This window comes from Leptonychotes weddellii, chromosome 10 (genome assembly GCF_054177405.1).
Source record: "Leptonychotes weddellii isolate Sample4059 chromosome 10, ASM5417740v2, whole genome shotgun sequence".
Lineage (NCBI taxonomy): Eukaryota > Metazoa > Chordata > Mammalia > Carnivora > Phocidae > Leptonychotes > Leptonychotes weddellii.
This window is the reverse complement of record NC_138378.1, coordinates 95,201,453-95,221,817: the sequence shown is the minus strand read 5'-3', so window position 1 is coordinate 95,221,817 and position 20,365 is coordinate 95,201,453. Positions and strand designations below refer to the sequence as shown.

Sequence of the window (20,365 nt, the reverse complement as noted above, 5' to 3'; positions counted from 1 at the left end):
TATCTATGCCTGCATCAATTTTAACAAATAAGACAAATGTAGTTATTTAAATGTGATTTAGTTATTTAATATTTTAAACATTTATTTGAATACTTAAATTTAGTTTAAGTTATAATCTATCACTCTTATAGTTTAGGAAACTTTATATAAAACTTGCCCATTTTTAACATGCTGTTTTATAATCATAACACTAAAAACTAGGTATAGGTGAGCAAAACCTGAATTATATGAACCTAACATACTTTGTCTAAAATGATAACATTATAGGTGCTAGTTTCAAATGTGCTCTCAATTACATTAAAATATTCTGAAATTGAAATTAGTATCTCTAATAAAAATGAAGATTTTTTTAATACTTTTAAAATTTACCACTTTTAAGATAATTACCAAACATTAAGTCTTTTCCCAAATAATTTGACATTGTTAAGGTGTGTGACAGCTCTTTCTACAGCATACTCATCACCCATTTCTACCAGTGCTGTACCAGGAATGGTCTTCATAAATTTTACCTGTAAATACAAAATCCCAAAAAGGTGACTATTTATTTCCCTTCTATAATAACGGAATTTCTGAAAGAGAGTATGATTTAAGTGGTTGAGGTCAAATACAGAAGATCACCTGGAATCTTGACTTTACTCTGCTGTGCTGTTAGACACTCATAACTCTTACCAAAATTCAACAAAGTTAAAAAGGAAGACTATAATTCTATTGTGTAGCACAATGAAGAAGAGCACAGGCTTACCCTGGCTCTGCTACTTATTGTGTGATTTGGGGTGATTTTCTTCTCTGAGCCACAGATCTCCCTATAAAACAGAGACAATGATAATACCTGGTACAGTTCATCAATATTTATTCATTCAACAAACATTTATTAGGTGCCTAATGTTTTGATAAACACTGTGCTGGATACTGGGTATTAATGGTAAATGTAATAGACACAGTCTTCTTGAAACTTATATTCTGGTAGGTAGGTCAAAAATTTAAAAGTAAAAAATAATTCCCAACTACTCAGAATGCTGTTAAAGCAATAAACAAGATGCTGTAGGAAATAATGCATGACGGCCTTGAGACAGCATTGCCAGTAGGAAGGCTTGTACAAGGTAGGGGCAGTTTTAAAAACAGGCATACTTCACAATTTTTCATGGCATCTTGGGCAGAGGCCATACTTAGCCTCTTATATTATTCTAATTTTAGTAGATAACACTATAGTAATAAGGGTTAAATGGGTTAATGTATGATAATCATTCAGCATAGTACCTACCCCCTACCCCTTAGAAAGTCCTTCAATAGCTATTCTGTACCACTAACATTCATGACACCTTGAAATATCTGTTAGCCTTAAAATACTACAAATGTATTTACATAACAAATGCAGCATAGCATTTATATCCACCCTTGCAACTACCAATTTTAATGGGCTATTCCAGCATTTTTATACTATACCTGTACTTGAACAAAACTCAGTTGTAGCAGGACTTTTCAGCTTTACTTGAAATCAATTATCTTCTTGTGGGCAAAATTTCTATACCTTGATTTAATCCAATAACATCCTACAAATCTAACAATGACTAAATAAGTATCTTATGTTAAATATGTAGCTCTTGTACTTGTAAATCTAAAAAACGGCGAGGCATACTTACCTATATATAGGTCTTTTAAAGGACTAGCATAGCCTAAGTTTCATGTATCATAATAGATTGTTTAAAATATTTTTTTTGACATTTGAGACTGGAATTGTTCAAATAGCACACAGAAAACTTCTAAGTTTATTAGACAAAATGACTTAGGTTTCTAAATCATGAGACAATTAGTTCATAACAGAAAAGACAAAGATATACTAAAGATGTTGATTTAACTGACTGATCTGATTGTCTACAAATGTGAAAAGCACTAAGAGAAAAGTAACATTATGTGATAAGGTTAAAATACACATTAAAGCCCATTTAGTTATCAAACATGCAGTTCCTAAACCTTAACTAACACCTAGGTGTCTAAGATAAATGTCTGTGTGAAAAAATCTGAACTACTTCTCCCAGTGTTGCTAAATCTGTCCATGTATTCCTGGCAAGTTATATAAGCAGAAACACCCCATATGTTATCCCTAGACCAATGTGGGATTTTCTTTCTTTTCTTTTCTAAATGCGGTCAAATGGTTATGCTGAGAAAATTCTTGTTCCAGAGATTTTCTGAGTTGCTTTCTCAGTTCAAGGAGCCTTTACTTTAGAATTAATGAACTAAGAACTAACAGTACCAACTTTTGAAGCCATGCTCCCGCTCCCACACATTTATGACTCACATGCTTGTACCTTTTTATTGTTGTGAAAAGAACACTAAAATCACTTAAAACAACAGAGAAAAATAACATTATCTCAGTACTGAAACTCAAGTTGGCAAGTGTATCAAACAATTGGTAACTTAAGATGACCAATCATTTCCCCAGTTAAATTTCCATGATTCTTTAGAAAATAGTTTAAGTATCTACTTTATGATACTATTTTAAATATTTATGAGATATCAATGAACAAAACAGCACAGATCTGGGGAAATGGTTGTCTAATGAAAATAAGGTTATAGCTTTAAAGATCTTTAAAATATGTAAAATTCAAATATTTTGCTACTTTTTGAGTGTAAGCCTCCAGATAAAGTTTTGAACACATTTTGTCAGTTTCAAATACTGATAGAGCTAAAAGCACATTGTTCCTCAGAAGATACTGGAAATCTAGCATTTGGGAGGCAAGTAATTAAATCTAGAACTCTCCTAAAATTCATGACTTGTGGCCAAGCATCATGAAAGTACTCCTCTTTCGAATTCTATAGTTCGACATGTTAAGTGCTAGAAACACTTTGCAATGATAAAAAAAATACAGGCTAGTAATTAATTAAACTACTGTTCTGGACTTCTATTTATATTAGCTATTTTTAAACTATTTTTAGTACCAACAACCTATACTGATCACTTACCAACAAAAAACAATTTCTAAAGCTCCTACCTAATGAATTTTTAGCTTATGTGGTTTACTACTAAAAGAACTTGTATGTTCCTAATACAAGGGGAAGACACATGTATTTGTTGCCTTTTCAAACTTTCCTACTAGATATCCTAGCAGAAGAAATTAATATAAAACGAAACTTACCTTTTCAATATTTCCATACAAGCAGAATAGGTTGAACACTCTTGAACAATTCATTTTTAGCTGATGTAATCCACTAACCATTACAACTGAACCAGAGGGATTTCCTCCATGCATGTAAGAGGAAGAAGCCTGTGGCAATGGATATGCAACAAGCTCAGGTGTATCTCGAGAGCCCATTCTGTAACGACTCGGTAAAGGCAATAATGGACCATGGGATCCTATAAAAATGATAAACAAAACAAAACACAACTTTAGCAGATATTCTTCACCACATTAAAAGTAAACTATTAATATTAGCTAGTTTGATGTATGTCCAAGGAAAACTCAAATAAATGTGTTAATATTCAAATATAACCTGTGGGGATTAATAAAATCTGTATTTCTGTGTACCAGATCTAAGATACATTGACCTGCACATCACTGCATATACATCAGGCTTTAAGTTTGTATTTTTAAAACTACGGTTTAACAAAAAAGTATATAAGATCAGGCCACAGATAGCAGGGATGGGGAGAATCAGTGTAAAACTTTGGGTCGCTGTGTATAAATTGTATCTTAATTTTTTTTTAAAAAAACCTTCTGCCAACACCTTTTGGAGGATAATACAATAAAATATACAGCGAAATCTTGGAAACTATCTCTATACAGACATAACAAAAAGAACATCTCTAGTTCCACTGAAAAGCTATCTCCTTTGATATATTTTACCGTAACGTGCTTTCTGGTATTTTATTCCCCTAATTCTAATTTAGGAAACAAAACTCCTAATTTCATTAATATCTCACCTACTGAAAGGTGTCATTTATTCAGCATCCTGCATTATCTGAAACAACATCAAGAACCCAGAATAATGCCTGAATATCTGAAACCGTTGTCACAAAACACACGCAAATCTATGTCTCATGCTGAGAATCCTTATTAAGAATCAACTTTCTAATTTTAGAGTAGTTCTAAACAACTTTGATTTATCCAGTTTTCCCATCCATAACAGATTGGAAGTATCAAGAAAAATAAAGCTAAAGTGAATGGAACAGACAGGAATGGGGGAGTCTGGAGAAACTGATACTAAAAGCAGGCAGAGGGCACATTCACAAGAGCAAGAAGAGAGAGTCGTAAGAACTGAGAAGCAACTAAGAAACTGACTCATAAACTGGTGGTTGCCGGAGGGTAGACGAGAGGCGGTGAAATAGGTGAAGGGGATCAAGTACCAACTCCCAGTTACTAAAAAATAAGTCTCTGGGATGAAAAGTACTGTGGAGGGAATATGGTCAATAATATTGTAATGACGTTGTATGGTACTACACTTATCATGGTGAGCACTGCACAATGTATAGAATCATCCAATCGCTATGCTGTATACCTGAAACTAATATAACATTGTATGTCAGCTATACTTCAATTTAAAAAAAAGCAGCAGCAACTAAAATGGAGGCATAGCTCAGAAATATAAACCCATACATGTTAGGTGCTCCTGAGTTAGTGATTACAGAAGTATACTCTTATAACATGCAAAGGTCCTCCTGATGTGCAAGAAACCAATCCAAAAACCCAAGTCTTTTCCTCATTTCTCAAGAAGTAAAGAATATGTAATGCTACTGACTCTCATTTTTATTTAAGGGATACTTGTCATCTACTAAGTAAGGTACTAAGAACTACATTTTGGTATTCATAGCATGCTATCAGAGCTCATGGGGACTCCAACTCAGTATTCAGTATTCTAAATACAGCTGCCATTCATAACAACACAGCAATACTACCACTGAGCACACACACAGTGTGAATTCCTACAATTTCATGGAGGAAGAAACACTTCATCAATGCATCGTCAGTGTTGCCTTAAATTGGAATGGTTTTCAACTGCCCTTCTTGCTGATAATTAGTTTATCAAAACAAACAATATAGCTCATGGTGAGTTACTTGTTAGTAACAACACGTTTTGGCCTCCAATTTAAACTTTATATATATGCTGGGGTCAAATATCAATCATTCTTATCCCTATTGCAAAAGTACATATCCCTACTATACCGTCCCTCCACTACCACCATTTGCTTGTACAGTAATGACATTTCACTATTACCACTAAATTTTCTTTTTCATAGAAAGTAGAAAGATGTGTGGTGCATGGGCAGTGAAAACTTCCACTCTACTGAAGTTGGCCAAAAATGTTGAGATCCACTGCCAGAGGTAACAACTGAATTCAGTGCAAGAGACTATAACTGATCAGGATTAAATTACGTTATCTACACTATTTAAATTGTTGCCTATATTGTTTAAGAAAATAGAAAATCTTTTTAAAGGTTTCTATACATAAAAAAGTTCATACAAAATGTTTTGATGCATAAAAAGCTAGTACTTCAGGTATTAAAAAAATTCACTTATGTGGGAAAATGCTACATAATGGCATTATTATCATTTGGAAGGCATTTCTCATCCTTGTACTTTAAAATCTTTGGTCCAGGAGCCATATCCAAAGATGCTTGCAATTAATATACAAACTTTTCTTAGACCCACAGAAAATAAATCTGTATAAAAGTGGTAAAAATAATATTTTTCAAGTATAAGGACGTCTACCACCTCCCCTCATCGGACAGGGCTTCCCAAAGTAAAAGATTTAAAGAATTCTGAAAGCACAGATTTATACTGCTGTAATAAACCAATGAATAAATTTAATTAAATAATTAAGCCTTTTCTATTCCCTCATTCTCATATACCATCATAAAGGAAAAGCCACCCATGATACGACACCAAAATGCAAAAACACCTGTTTTGCTGAATTGCTGATCTGAAGGGATACAGCTACGCTTTGCAGCTTTTAAAAAGGCTCAATATATCACTAGCACCTACTCCCCATCTTCTTCGCTTTCCCCCCGATTTCCTCACCTTACTTCTCTTCTCCACCTCTTTTTATTTATCTCTCTCTCCTCCTATACTCCCCTAGGAAAGCAGAACAAGTTATCCTCAGAGAGTTAACTGTTTCAATAGACCTAGCTCAGAATGGATGCCCCTACACAACCCCACCACAACCATTCCTCCTCAGCAGGACCCTATTTAACTGCCAATGCAAAGAATTTTGCACCTCTCTTTAAGTAAGCTTACATTAAAATGTACACACACACAAACATGCAAAATCAATCAGAGTATGAAACTGACAAAGAATTTCACAATAGGCTTTTTAAAAATACAAAGTTCTTCTCGGCAGGCATATATTTTTATTTATACAATTTTTCAGTAAGATATATTTTATAAAGAAAGGCAAACCTGAAAACCCATACTGAGAAAATAGTCTGTGTCAACACTACCACAGTAAGGTTGTTTGTCCTTCATTTATTCTTTCACAGATTTTTCTAGGCCCCTTTGGCAAAATATTTAAACAGTTTTTAGCCTTCCGCTGACTGCCATGACACATATACTCCACGACTACACTACAAACTTGCGGTTAGCAACTCTTTGTAACCTTCCATTATGGAAAGCACAGGAGGCTCTTAATAAGTGTTTCTTTACTGCAGGAGCAGAACTATCCATATGACCAGATTTAATATTTATGCTGTTAAAGAAACAGCTAAGAAAAATGATCAAGGAACTCACTAAAACAACAGTAGGAAGATTTTCATTCTATACCACACTTACTGTTTTGACAAAAAAAGAGATTGTTTCAATCACTTCTGCCATATAGACTACCATAGCAACCTGAACAGACACACACACACACACACACACACACACACAGAGGTACTAAATCCCAGAGTTCAAAAAACGACACTAAGGAATAAGCTAAAACTCACGGCTAAAGAGAGTCATCAAACAGGTAGGCAATTTGAAAATAGGCAACACAGGGAGATTTTCGAAGATAAATCCCGAGAGTACAATATAGCAATTTCTATCTTCTACCACTTCAAATAGCATTGTACTTCAGCTTTAAACCACAGAATAGGTGGGGCCAATAACTACTACTAAAAACTAAAAAAGATTAAAAAACACAGAACTTATAACCAGTTAAAAGTCTTATCAATAGCAATTCTCAACATCTACCCCTACAAGGACAATAGTCTGATACCTAACTTTTTCCTGGGGAAGAATATTCTAGGTTTCATGATCTTAATCTTACCAAGACAGCAAACATTAAAACTGAGAAGTTTTAAAAGAGGAATTAAATACAAACAAATTTTGCCAAAGCCAAAATACCAACTGTAGAACTAAAAAATTAGGCTCTAACCAGAAACATGTTTCTTTTTGACAAATGACCCATTCTTTTTGCCTTTATTACTCAAAGTTCCTCTTTGTTCATAATTGCTAGAATGGAAGAAAATATACTTACTAACCAATAGTATTTCCCTTTGGTCCTCTAACAGACCAGAGCCCATTACTAATCAAAACCAAACCAAACCAAACCAAAATGGTAAAAAAGCTTTCAATCCCCAACCAATAGCTCTCATTCATCTCAAGGATTATATGATATATCAATATCCTAAGAAAACAAAGGATTTTGGACAACTCCTTGGGAGTACATTATAAGGGACTGATCCCCTATAAGCCAAGTCAGGTGAGCAGGAAAAATAGAGACAAGAAATGTGCCATTCTTCATCAGAAATGGAAAAATTCTAATAGTTCATCTATACTACCTTCCTTCTGCCTTGACAAACTTACCATAGCCATCATGTCTAAACGAAGAAGGGTGTTCTCCCAAAATGGCTTGTCTCTGGCGACCCTTTCCTCTATCTGACACAAAAGTAGAAACATGGTTTTAACAATTTTGACCCAAGTACTTAACAGAGTACTCACATGGGAAACACCCATTCAAAACATCCATTACAATTCATAAAAGAAATATGATTCCTGGTTAACTTTAAACATCCATTCATATCCAATTTAAATACAAACACCAAGAGTTTAAGGAAGTAATTCTATCTAACAAATTCCACTTAACTTGAAATATCTTTTTGGCAAATGCCAAATACAATCACACTTTCAAATTTAAGGAAAGAATGGATACTTTTCAGAAAGTGAACATACACAATGCTAGAGTTTGACACTGTACAGAAGTTTTTACCAATACATGTCTTTAAAACAAGCTTTAAGTGCAGTACTTTTGAAAGACAGTACCTGAATCATACTATTAGCTTCAACAGCAACACATTTTCAAAGTGGGCTTCTTTCAAGAAGTTCAGCATAAGCCAACAACAACCTGTATTACATGGTTTCACAATCAGTAAACACAGAGTATTTTGTATGTATATACACATATTTACAAACACCTACTGACTTGAGAGCTGGAAATTTGCACATCACTGGCCCATATTATATCATGGATTGGTCATTGTCTATAGACCTTAACACCAGGCAGGACTATGAGCACCCCCCCAAAGTTTAAATATGCCAAGATAAAGCTAACCAAGGGGGCTACATTATTGGATGAGAGTACTACAATACTCCTAAAAAATAATTTTTATTCTAGCTACGTTTTCAGGAAAGGCATGCCAATTTTCCTAAATTTAATTTGAGACATCAAAAAAAAAATTACTTGTAAGTTTCTAAAATAGCACTTCCTATTTTGGTTGGTAAATTTTAGAAATTACTGTACAATACTTTTAGAAAGTTTGCTGATCAAATTATAGTACCAAATAAGATTTTTTTTTTTTTAATGTAGCTTATGAGTCTGGTCATTCTAATCTTTCAAAATTCATAGAAAGGCTTTCTATAAATCCTTAGTCACCTAAACAAATGAGGTTTATGGGAGATGAGAAATAATTTTCACTTCAGCCTAGAGAAGTATCATTTTAAGTACCTATTCCAAGTTATCATAGCATTATAAAAGGGACCTAAGAGGTCATCTTATTCAACTTTTATTCAGTGTATAAATTCTCTTTACACCATCCCTATCAATTGGAACCATCTAGCCCTCTGCTTACCCAACACCAATAACAAGGTACTCACTACTTTCCCTTACATTTTCAGTTGGTCCTAAATAATGAGATAATTTTTATATTGTATAGAAATTGGTTCTTTACCCATATTCTATCCCATTTGGGCCTCACAGACTTCGTCTTTCTCCAAAAATACTCTCAAATGCTTCCAATTTATCAAGATCCTCCCTCCATTTCCCCAAAGTCATTTCTTCTCCAGTCATTCACAGTTCCTTCTTTCCATTACATGGGTTCCAGCATCATAATTTAAGTCCCACTCCTCCTGAATTAATCCAGTCTGCTAATCCCTTCTGTTAATATTCTTCTACTTAAACATGCCACCAAACACTACATGCAATTCCTTATCTGATCTAAGGAATCTTAACCAAAACCACCATAATGTCTTCATGGCTCAGTTTTATTGATACAGTTAAGAGTGTGCTATATAAAGGAAAGCGCACTAGACTGGGAATCAGAAGATTCCAATTTAACCACTAATTCACTATATAATCAGAGAAACTCACAATCTTCATTCATAAAATGAAGGAGTTAGAGTGGATGGTCTCCCAAGGTATCTTTCAGCCAAACATTCTCATTATTAATAATTCTCTTCATTCGAACCATTCACTACCTAATAAAAGGTCACATAAAACAGAAGTGTGCCGAAGAGTCAAATACTGATCACATCAGTCTACAAATAGTGGTTTGTGACTTTTCATGAATTCATCTGAAATCTGATGGAAACTGTACACCTTCTCCCCAAAAAGATGCACACATACACAAGTTTTTGTTTAACATTTCTGGAATGATTCTCTGGAGTCCAGGTTAAGAACTTTTTGCACTAAAATGTAATTTGGGCTGAAAAGGGACTTTAAAAAATGAGGTTATATTTATTACAGAGTTCTTTTTGGTAGAAAAAGTTACAATTCAGTATCAACTTGAGTGGAAGATGAAGTCACTACAAAAACAAGAACAGAAACTGCTAGTCTTGCCAGACAAGTATCAGGAATTAGAAAGCAAGAATGTTTTTCCCTTGAAAACCAACTAAACTTCTGCTTTACTACTTCTTTATATTTCACTATTTAAATATCTACCTCACACGTTTCTAACCTTTTCTGATTGTAATTCCTTGTATGAAAAACTAATCTAAGCTGGCTCTGTGGAAACTTTAGACCTAAAAGAACAGATGTAAACACTATTAAAATAAGAAGCACATCTACAAATGTTTTAAGAGACATTAAGAGAGAAAAAAAAAAAAGAGAGACATTAAGAGAAATGTAACCAAAACTCACTGTTTCAAATGAGTTAAAAAAAAAAAAAAGTATTCAATAACAGACTGTAATTTGACAGAAGTGAGAGATTTCTCATCAACCACTTGTTCTGTTGTTTGAGTACTAAGGCTTTGTTTTCCAATACTGTATTCAACTGTACCAAGCCTATGCCAAACAGATTTGTAAATAGGGAAAAATGTGGGGTCCAGCCAAAGCTGCATCACAATACAAACCTCTGCAACCCCATGCATAAGGCAAGATGATTTCCTAAGAATTGAGAATTAAAGGGGCCAATCAGCCAAAGTTCTAAATACTAGAACATGCAAAGGATCATCACATTGTCCTTCATTTTCTCTTTTGGCAAGAGTACATGCACTACTGAGTCCCTACTGCCCAAGATATTTTGGATGCCATAAAAATTTTTCCTACTTTATGGACTTTTACAGATATGCTCATCTTGGTGAGTTTTTTCAACATGTGGTTCAAACACTGATATTGTAGTTGAGGTGTAGCCAATACTGCAGCCCCCTTGTTTTTACAAGATCCACATTTTAATTTGTATATTCCAGAATTGCCACACAGTTAGTTGAACAATTTTATCAGTCAAATCTATGCTCATGAAATCTAGCATTTATAAGTTATAGGTGAAAATGCATCTCAAATGAAATGCTCTTATTTTAAGATTTATCAAGTTTAAATATAGTCTACCTTGAACAGACATGTTACTTTCACCTACATTTGAAATGTCGAAATTTCTAGTTACACAAATTAACATGAGTGATAACCTTAAATCGTTACAAAAGTAACAACTTATAAACAGCCACTTTACAAAATATCAAACCACACAGAAACCATCTTTTACATATAATGCAACTTTTCATCATTACGTTAATCTGTTCGATGTCCACAGTTAAGAAAAAAAACCCCAAGAGAGTAAATTTAAGTGCAGCAAATGTGCACCTTTCTAATCCTCTTATCTTTAATATCTGTGTGGATTGGTTGAGCATTAGCAGTTCTCAAGACCTATAGATAAATTGGCCCTGGTTATTTGCCAATTAACAATTTAAAACTAAGCTGAAAACAGTTACATTAATGGGCATTAAGATTTACAACATTGTAAATAAAGTCTAGTACCCGTTAGTGAAAAGTCTTAAATTCTACAACTGAAACCTTAAGGGAAATCAGACCAATATTAACACATACAACTTGAATAAATGGGCACAGTCTATCATGGTGTTCATCCCATGCAAGTCTGAAGTACTGTTAAGTGTCCTCCTTTAAAAACTTGGGGTGATGGTGCATGCAGTATGCAGTCAAGGTGAATTGCAAGTCTGAGTTTTTCAGAGGGCTTTTTGCTGATGCCGATGTTGTGCATGATGAAGTGTAGAGTCAGCCTGCTGGAGTCCTCTATCCTTCTTAATGCCTCGTCCAGCTTGGGGGAAAAGTCCTTTCCATAGAGAAGCAGTGTGCAAGTTTGCAGTTTGTAAGGAATATTCTGAATCAGTTTCCTCTCCTCCAAAGAGAGAGAGCTGCTTGGAGAAATGCAAGTCCTTGAACTGCGGGCGTGCCTGTATGTGTGGGCTCCTTGTTGAACTAAATATAAATAACTCAGTACATACCAGTAGGGGGCACTAATTTCAAGGTTATTTTCCAGCATTACATGGCCTTTTGCAACAAAAGCATTCACCAACAAGGTTTTCTTTTGAATGAACTAGCTCACCTCCGGAAAAAGGAATCTAACTGTATGTAAAAATTTGTCAGCAGATTTAAGTACATTCTAAAATGCATAAAATACTTACCTCGTCTTCCCAAATACGGTTTAGTGTAGTCCCAACTGTCATTGTCATTCCTAATAACATTTAGACGAGTTGGCTGTTAAGATTAAAAAGAAAGTAAGCTCAAATTATATATCCAAAGCATAAATATTTCTTTGGCAAAGTGTTGAAAAAATATTTACCCTTGCATATTCGATTTTTAGTGTGCAACATCCAGCATATATATCTGCTCCATTGAGTGCTGCTTTAGCTTTCTGGGCACAAAGGACTGATTCAAACATAAGCTCTATTAAGGAAATTTGGTTTAAGGTGTCTAATATTTAATCATTATTCACTGCCTAAGAAAAGGACTGAAAATAAACATAATTCTCCCTTCTAGAAATGTTTTACCAATAAAATTTCTAGGTGAATTTTAGGCAAATTCATTTTTAAGATCCAGGGTACCAAAGAAAACATAATAAACCAAACTATCTACATTAATCCTTCTAAATAATCAAAAGTACTTTATAAATTGAAAAGAAGAGGGGAAATGGAGCATGGTCCCATTCCCTGGTAAACGACAGTCTGCTATCTTGAAACAGGAAATATTTTACTCTTAAAGGAGGAAAAATGTCACAAAAAACCAAAACTATATAAAACAAATATTTGATTTTTATATATTTCTGAGAAGGCAGAGTTTTATAATCATTTAACTATCTTCATTTTATTGGTTTTAAAAAATTACTTGGGTCTACAGTTGTTTAAAAAAATCAAACCACCAAAGTGGTTAAAAAAAAAAAAAGGACAAAAACACCTTGCTTGAAGTCAGCACTATTAAGAGTTTGCTGTATAGCCCCCACCTTTTTTATGCATACACATGTACACACAGGTTGGGGGATAGTTATATTTTTACATGGGATTATACAATACATACTATTTTGCAACTTGCTCTTTTTACTCAACAATTAAATTTAACAAAAAAGTTTTTACATAAACCATGACCATTTGAAAAATTCAACCAAAAAAGGGAAGAAGAGTTTTGTATTACTGACTCTATAAAGTTTTAGTACTTCCAAACTACCTATTTTAAGGAGAGAGTCAGAATAGTCCATTTGGGATACATTTTAAAAAGGTACAAATGAGCACTGGGTGTTATATGCAACTAATGAATCGTTGAACACTACATCAAAAACTAATGATGTACTATATGTTGGCTAACTGAACATAGTAAGAAAATTTTTAAAAAATAAAATAAAATAAAAAGGTATAAATGTACATATTATCAAATAATGTTATTTTTTCCCCATTAAAAAGACAAAGCATACTGTGAGATGAAGTACGGAATGTTCTTAGGTAGCAAGTTATTCTTATCTGTGGGTACTGCAGTTTCATTTTTTAAATCTAAAACAAGTAGATCTTTGGGGAAGAACTGAGAATAAATACCACTTGTCAGGATATGATTAAGCAGGAAAAAATAAGACCATATTACAGAAATCTTATACATCAATAAAAAAAATTTATAAGTAAAGGATATTCAACCATTGCCTGTATCCCATTTCTCTTGAATATAACAATACGTTGTACTTTTCCAACAGGGTTGCATACAGTGTATAAAACATCCTATGAAGGAAAGAAAACAAGATTTCTTCACATTTTATATTTGGAAAAACAAGAAAATTACACCCCGCTTTTTTCAACTTAAAAAAAAAAAAAAACCTCAAGACATCATTTCTATTCATTACTAATTAAACTTTTACTAATTAAACTTTTAAAAACTGTTACACTTCTAAAGTTATTTCCTCACCCATACAGTATATCCAACATTAGAGAAGTTAAAATGAAACATTTCAAAAGGACTGCTACCTATTTTATCTCCTAAATAAATCCTTGATTCTTATTTTAAAAGGTACCTAAAATAATGTCTGACAATATACAATAAGTAAACCGAAACTATAATCAATTAATTTGTTTTGTTTTCCAAATGTGACTCCAGATTGTTTTATAATCCCTTGAATTATAGTAATAAATGTTTATTAAGAAGTAGTAACAGATCAACTTGGTATTCATTTTTCAAGGGACAATGACTATATAGAGAAAAGATTCTGGGAAGATCATTTATACAATGTTAGATGTCAGCAAACAAGATCTCTGAATTAAATAAGAGAGAACTTAAATACCTACTTAAGAACAATTCTTCAACTATCAAGAAATTTCTTGAGCACCTACAATTAACACAGTGGCACCATTAGGTTCTAGGGATACAACCATAAACAAATCAGAATACTTGTACTAGATTAGGTACATTCTTTCTCCCCAAACATCAAATACTGTAATTAATACTAATTAATACTGCTTATTAATAAGTCTAGAAGTATTACAGAGGTAAATATCTAATTTAAATAGTATCTTATGCTTTCTTTTATGTCCCAATATCATACATCCTTACTTGAAATCATACTAATTGAAGCTTCCCTTACTGTGATATACTATTCATCACAAAAATAAAGTGTCCTTGTCACTGGCTTATTATGAAACAGCATCTCATTATGAAGTAGAAAACTTAATTGGTTCAGGACATGAATCCTTTGTAAAAATTCTGCTAATATCACTTTTTTAAAGGGCGAAACAGGAAATTTTAAGTAAATCAGACAGGTTTTTAATAAGTTATCTCAAAACCACTTATAATATATACATCTTTGGGATTCTGTCCTTACCTAGTAGATGCTCTTAACACGTGCTGGCATGCAAGTGAGAGAAATTTCTTGGATTATTTCTAACAAGTCTGTCTAATTCCTTATCAGAAACAGTTAATATTGATGCTAAATAATACAAATTTTTAAAAGTGCTTATTTGTGACAACTGCACTTCTGACCTTTTTAGCTTCAGTGCTCACCATTTCTTTGTTCATTAAACATGATAGTCAAAATTAAGATTCATGTTAAAAATTCTTTTAAAAAACACTGTTTTTAAATATCTAGATGGCAGTGAAGAAAACTATAGGTTAGTCACTCTAGAGGCAATTTTCAAAATCACTTTTAATTTAGTTTATTATACTAAAATGCATACCACTGTAATTGGATAGAGAGGATTCTGAATTGATAGCAGAAGAACTTTGTTGCCTCCTGATGGATCATCAGTATTTCCTGGCCGAGTGATCCTTTTGCTTGTAGAATAGTTGAAAAAAGCCTGTTGACCAGCAATGTACACAGGTTCATCCGCAGCAAACGTCACACATTCTTTGGCACTATCTATGTTTTCAAATTCCACTAGAGCCTGCCGTTTAAACGGCATCATCATAACATAGCTGAAAGGGAGATTGGAAAGAATACCCAAATATAATAAATTCAGTTAACATTATTTATTCTCAATCAAGGAAAAGCAGACTTTAATAAAAATGTGTCAAATCACACAGATTAGTATTCTTCACTACATTTATCCAGTGTTAGTCAATTCTTAAATCATCCAAATAAATTGTGGTACACCAGATAGATGATGCATATTTGAAAGCTTATCTTCCTGTGACCGAAAGGTTTTCCACTTTTTGCCCTCCTCAAGCGTAAGTCTCTGTTATCAGTTACTAATGACACCGCCCCATTTATTCTTCAGGCTGCCACTCCCAAGCAGTATTAGAAAATATCTAGATATAGAAACCAATGGAAATAAAACTCAAGAGAAGATTAGCAGATAGGACCCCTAAAAAACAGAAACTACTACCTCTATTAAATTTTCCAAATAAATAAGTGCCCATGCTAATAACTAAGAACTGACTATATACTTTCATTTATCTTACTAAAAACTAGAGAATCAAAAGATACATAGAAGCAACTCCAAACCAACCAAATTTCATACAAATAATCTCCTCCAAAATATTTTTAAATATTAAAGAATCTACGAAAAGATATTCACTAGATTATAGTAATCATGGTTGCCTATGAGCAAGAGGGTGAAGTTATTCACATCTCACTGGAGGAACATATTTTAGTATATGAAATGAAAAATAAAGCAATGAAGGGAGGAAGGGAAGAAAGAAGTCAAATCACATGGATCATACCAGAGGAAACAACATGTCCTCTGTTCACAAGAACAAGCACCTTAAAAATGTTTTAAAAAAACAATTATCATGGTTTTATAACAGTAGAAGGCTGCAGAAAAAAACATCAGATCAGGTACTCAGTGAAAGCACTGTTTCTCGATAAGCATCCAGACCTACTGCTACCCTTTAGAAAGTGGCAAATGGCTTATTAATAAGAAATAGACCACTTTGTAACCTGGCAAGTTACAAAATTTCTTATGAATTTCAGCTTCCTCATTTATAAAACTTGAAAGAGTTTCAACTTGACAATCCTGTTGTCAAGATTATGTTACTACATACAAACTGCTTGCCTTGCCTCATTCATCTTCATATCCTCAGAATCTAGAAACAAAGCTGATGCATAACAGGCATTCAATCATTATTTGTTGGTCTATGAGGCTTGTTAGCTCTCCCTACCCACATCGTTCAAAATTAAAGAAAATACAGAAACAAAAGACCCTGAATTAAAGATTTACCAATTATGAATGCAAAATATAAATCCCAGGAGAGAAAAACATTCCTTTTAGAAATTTCTTGCTAAAGTTCTGAAGTCTTGCATACAAAAATTAGAAAACCCTGGAATCAGGACTATGCTAAAGAAATGAAAGAAGAATAAACATTCCCCTCTCACAAAAATATAAGTTGGTTGAATAGCTAAATGGTATTACCAAGTAAATACGTTAATAATGCCCTCTGATTCTTTGGCACACAGAAAATTATAAAGATTCAAAAATAAATTCTTTATTTGCCTATTATAGACATGGTCATAGTAAAACTGCCTTCTATAACTACAGTAAGTGAGCTAGAAGCACAGACTTAAAAGTTAAGAAGTGCCATTACATGAAGATAAAGAAGGGGAAACTAGAATGTCACAAACATTTTAGAATGCACCTAAACTGTCTGGCACATAATTTACAAGAAATCTTTAAAAGCACTAGTATTGGGCGCCTGGGTGGCTCAGTTGGTTAAGCGACTGCCTTCGGCTCAGGTCATGATCCTGGAGTCCCGGGATCGAGTCCCGCATCGGGCTCCCTGCTCGGCGGGGAGTCTGCTTCTCCCTCTCCCACTCCCCGTTTGTGTTCCCTCTCTCGCTGTGTCTTTCTCTGTCAAATAAATAAATAAAATATTTAAAAAAAAATAAAAATAAAAATAAAAGCACTAGTATTGAGGAAGACGGGAAGACCAAAGAAAAGAAAAAAATTAACAAAAGGGCTAAGGGACATGGTAAGGTCACAGTGCTTTCAACTTGTTACTCGAAACACATTTACTAATTTTTAAATGAAAACAGGAGGCGGCAAAAGATTTATTATACATATATAAATAATATATTTATTTTTAAAATTTTTGTTTTAAAGTTTTGTTTTAAAATTTTAAACCAATACAGCTAATTATACGTCGCATCCTCTCCTTTAATGGAAGGGGAAAAGGGAGGAAGAGAAACTCAGTATGAATTTTTAAACATTCTTTTGATCCTAATACATGAATACATTACAGAATAAAGACAAAAAATATATAGAATTTTATTATACTGACACAACCATTCTCAACATTGTATTCTATCCTACGCATTTAGTTTTTAGGTATAAACTTACTGTATGTTGAACTTAGCGACACATCTTTTTAATATGAGCAGTTTCTATATAATCTTTATAATCCCACACATACCACTAAAGAAATAAACAGAGAAAGGTTCTATAAATGCAATATTTTGAAGCAAAACTCCTCTCTGGAGGCTATTCAAGGTTCTTTCAGCTTCAACAGTAGCCACCTCTTATTCAAGAGCATTTCATACAATTAAAACTCCTATTCCACATATTTATGCCAATTAAACTTTTAATTATACACTAATTTGTTCCAATTATTTCATGACTTTTTTTTTTTTTAAGATTTTATTTATTTGACAGAGAGAGACACAGTGAGAGAGGGAACGGAACACAAGCAGGGGGAGTGGGAGAGGGAGAAGCAGGCTTCCTGCTGAGCGGGGAGCCCGATGTGGGGCTCGATCCCAGGACCCTGGGATCATGACCTGAGCCGAAGGCAGACGCTGAATGACTGAGCCACCCAGGAGCCCCTATTTCATGACTTTTTCATCCACAAAACTACCAATCCTGAGGGTAGAATGATGTACTATGCAAATTATGAATTACATTCATATATAAAACACTCTACCATATATCTACCTGTATATCAAAAAGTATACAGGCTAAAAATGTACAGGCCACTCAAAAGTGATTCAAATAACTCACCAACTTCAACAAATAGTCCTATTTCTTTAATGCCCAACATCTGGGTCAGGGTCATAATTAACATCAAAATATCAATACAGTTATTATTTCTCTAAAGTTTCCACCAGTATTTGCTCATCAACTTGTTTTCTAATATTGCTTCAGTATTTCTTCACTTTAAGGAAATAACTTTAAAAGCCCAATATAAAAAAACAGAAGAAAAAATAAGCCAGAAATAACCATCTCTTTCTAACTCCATGGGATAATGCAACCCATAGAGTTAGTCTAGCGCCAACATGTCAAGTCTAAATAAGGTCTAAGGGTCTGCTTCAATATATAAAGCCCCAGACAAACTTCATTTCCAATATCCACTTGAAATGACAAGAAGTGATACAGTCATCTTAATGACACTTTAAGAAATGGACTTTCTCCTGCCCGTGTAGATTGCCAATAACAATATGTAACTGTGGTTTCTGAGGTACATAAGTTGAGGATAACAGGTTTCCCAAGTCATCCACCTCTCAATAAGGTCATCAAGGAAAATAAAATTAAATTAAAAAAAGAAAAAAAGATGCCATGATGGAAGGTGTTACCTAACACTACTACTCCTCTGAAGCAACGATTCCTGCCACACATCTCTGATTACTCTCTCACCATCTAGTTATGCATCCTTTCAAAACTCAGAACCCCACATAAATTTTTGTAAGATTGAAGCAATCAATCTCAGCAAATATACTGAAATTTCTCTGCTGTTTCTATATTTTGAGTTAGTCTGTGTCTCTGATGCCTATAACCAAAACCCCAAACGTATTCACCAAGGAAAAAATAATAAAATCAACTCCAGGCTACCCCTACTAAGAAGAGAACAACAGCCGGGCATACTCCAAAAATAATTTAGAAAGAATTTTTGAGTGTCTATTTTTGGCAGCAGATTCACTTTTCTGATTATGTTTTCACTTAAGTCAATATCCTTAAGCATACACCAGCTGTGGGAAGAGAAAGGAGGAGCCTGAGTGAATACTAAACACAAAAATAAAACAAACTAGGATAAAACACTGACTGCTCATGGTCTGCATAAGAACTCAGCAACACACACCTAAGCAAATAATGCCTATCCTTAATCTACCCACTGTTATTTGCCTATTAATTCTTAAATATTCCAAAATAAACAACAAAAAATCAGTTTTTAAGTACCAATACTTAAAACTCTGAAGACGAAGGGTGTTATCAACTCATTCAAACATTAAAACAGTGCTTAACAAGGAATCATGGATTCATTTGAAAATCAGATGAAAGATGCCATAATCTATTTTACATACAACCTGGCTGAGGAGTGTGAGGTGATCATGGATCCACAAAAATACATCCATGCATCATCCCAGAAGGTTAAAAATAAGAGGCTTAAAAGAAATACAGAGGTTCTAAAGAAATAGTCACAGGCAAGCAATATATACTATGGTTAAACATCAAGGCTTTTACCATACTGTTTTCAATCTGCATGAAGTCCCTATGAGCCTTACCATATTGTCCCAAATTTCTCCAGAGCCTCCACAAGGTCTGCTTCCACCACAGATTCACAGAGTCCTCGAACATGGACAACAGGTGAAACAGAAACTTTATGATGACTTCCACCTGCCTCCTAGCAAAAGAAAATAATTTCTAGTTAAAAACTTTAGAAGTCTAAATTGCATCTTTAGTAAATTCAATTCTGCATTAAAAAGCAAACATTAAAAAAAAAAAATCCAAACCAAATTGCATTCACAAGTTAGCAAAAGGACCTGAGATTAAAATCATCAATTAAATGTTTGGCATGAAAATTTTGATTTCTCAAAAGGGAGCATTCTCTCTTAAAAAGAAGTACAACATTAAGTTAATAACTTATTTCAACTTCAATAAAATCTCAGAAACAAATTCAGCACATACAGAGTATGCTATGACTGGAATTATATTTTATATTCATAATTTCATAGTTTTACCTCCATAAAATAAAAATCTCAAGTAGTCCAAAT

The 20,365-nt window shown here is 33.6% G+C and overlaps 1 protein-coding gene across 5 annotated transcripts in view; it reads right to left on the bottom strand.

The window, feature by feature from the left end:
- The window catches only part of HNRNPLL (heterogeneous nuclear ribonucleoprotein L like), a 38,205-nt gene that overhangs the window by 7,262 nt on the left and 10,578 nt on the right, over positions 1-20,365 (bottom strand). For 2 of the 5 annotated variants that reach the window (XM_081796888.1, XM_081796884.1), the window contains exons 2-9: positions 19,877-19,995; positions 15,126-15,363; positions 13,594-13,679; positions 12,263-12,359; positions 12,105-12,177; positions 7,779-7,850; positions 3,135-3,352; positions 388-509 (exon numbers count right to left, since the gene is read on the bottom strand). In XM_081796888.1, coding sequence (XP_081653014.1) covers positions 388-509; positions 3,135-3,352; positions 7,779-7,850; positions 12,105-12,177; positions 12,263-12,359; positions 13,594-13,679; positions 15,126-15,363; positions 19,877-19,995 — 1,025 coding nt within the window. Of the gene's footprint in view, positions 1-387; positions 510-3,134; positions 3,353-7,778; positions 7,851-12,104; positions 12,178-12,262; positions 12,365-13,593; positions 13,680-15,125; positions 15,364-19,876; positions 19,996-20,365 lie in introns of all 5 variants that reach the window. The other 3 variants (XM_081796885.1, XM_081796887.1, XM_081796886.1) reach the window with 3 other exon arrangements.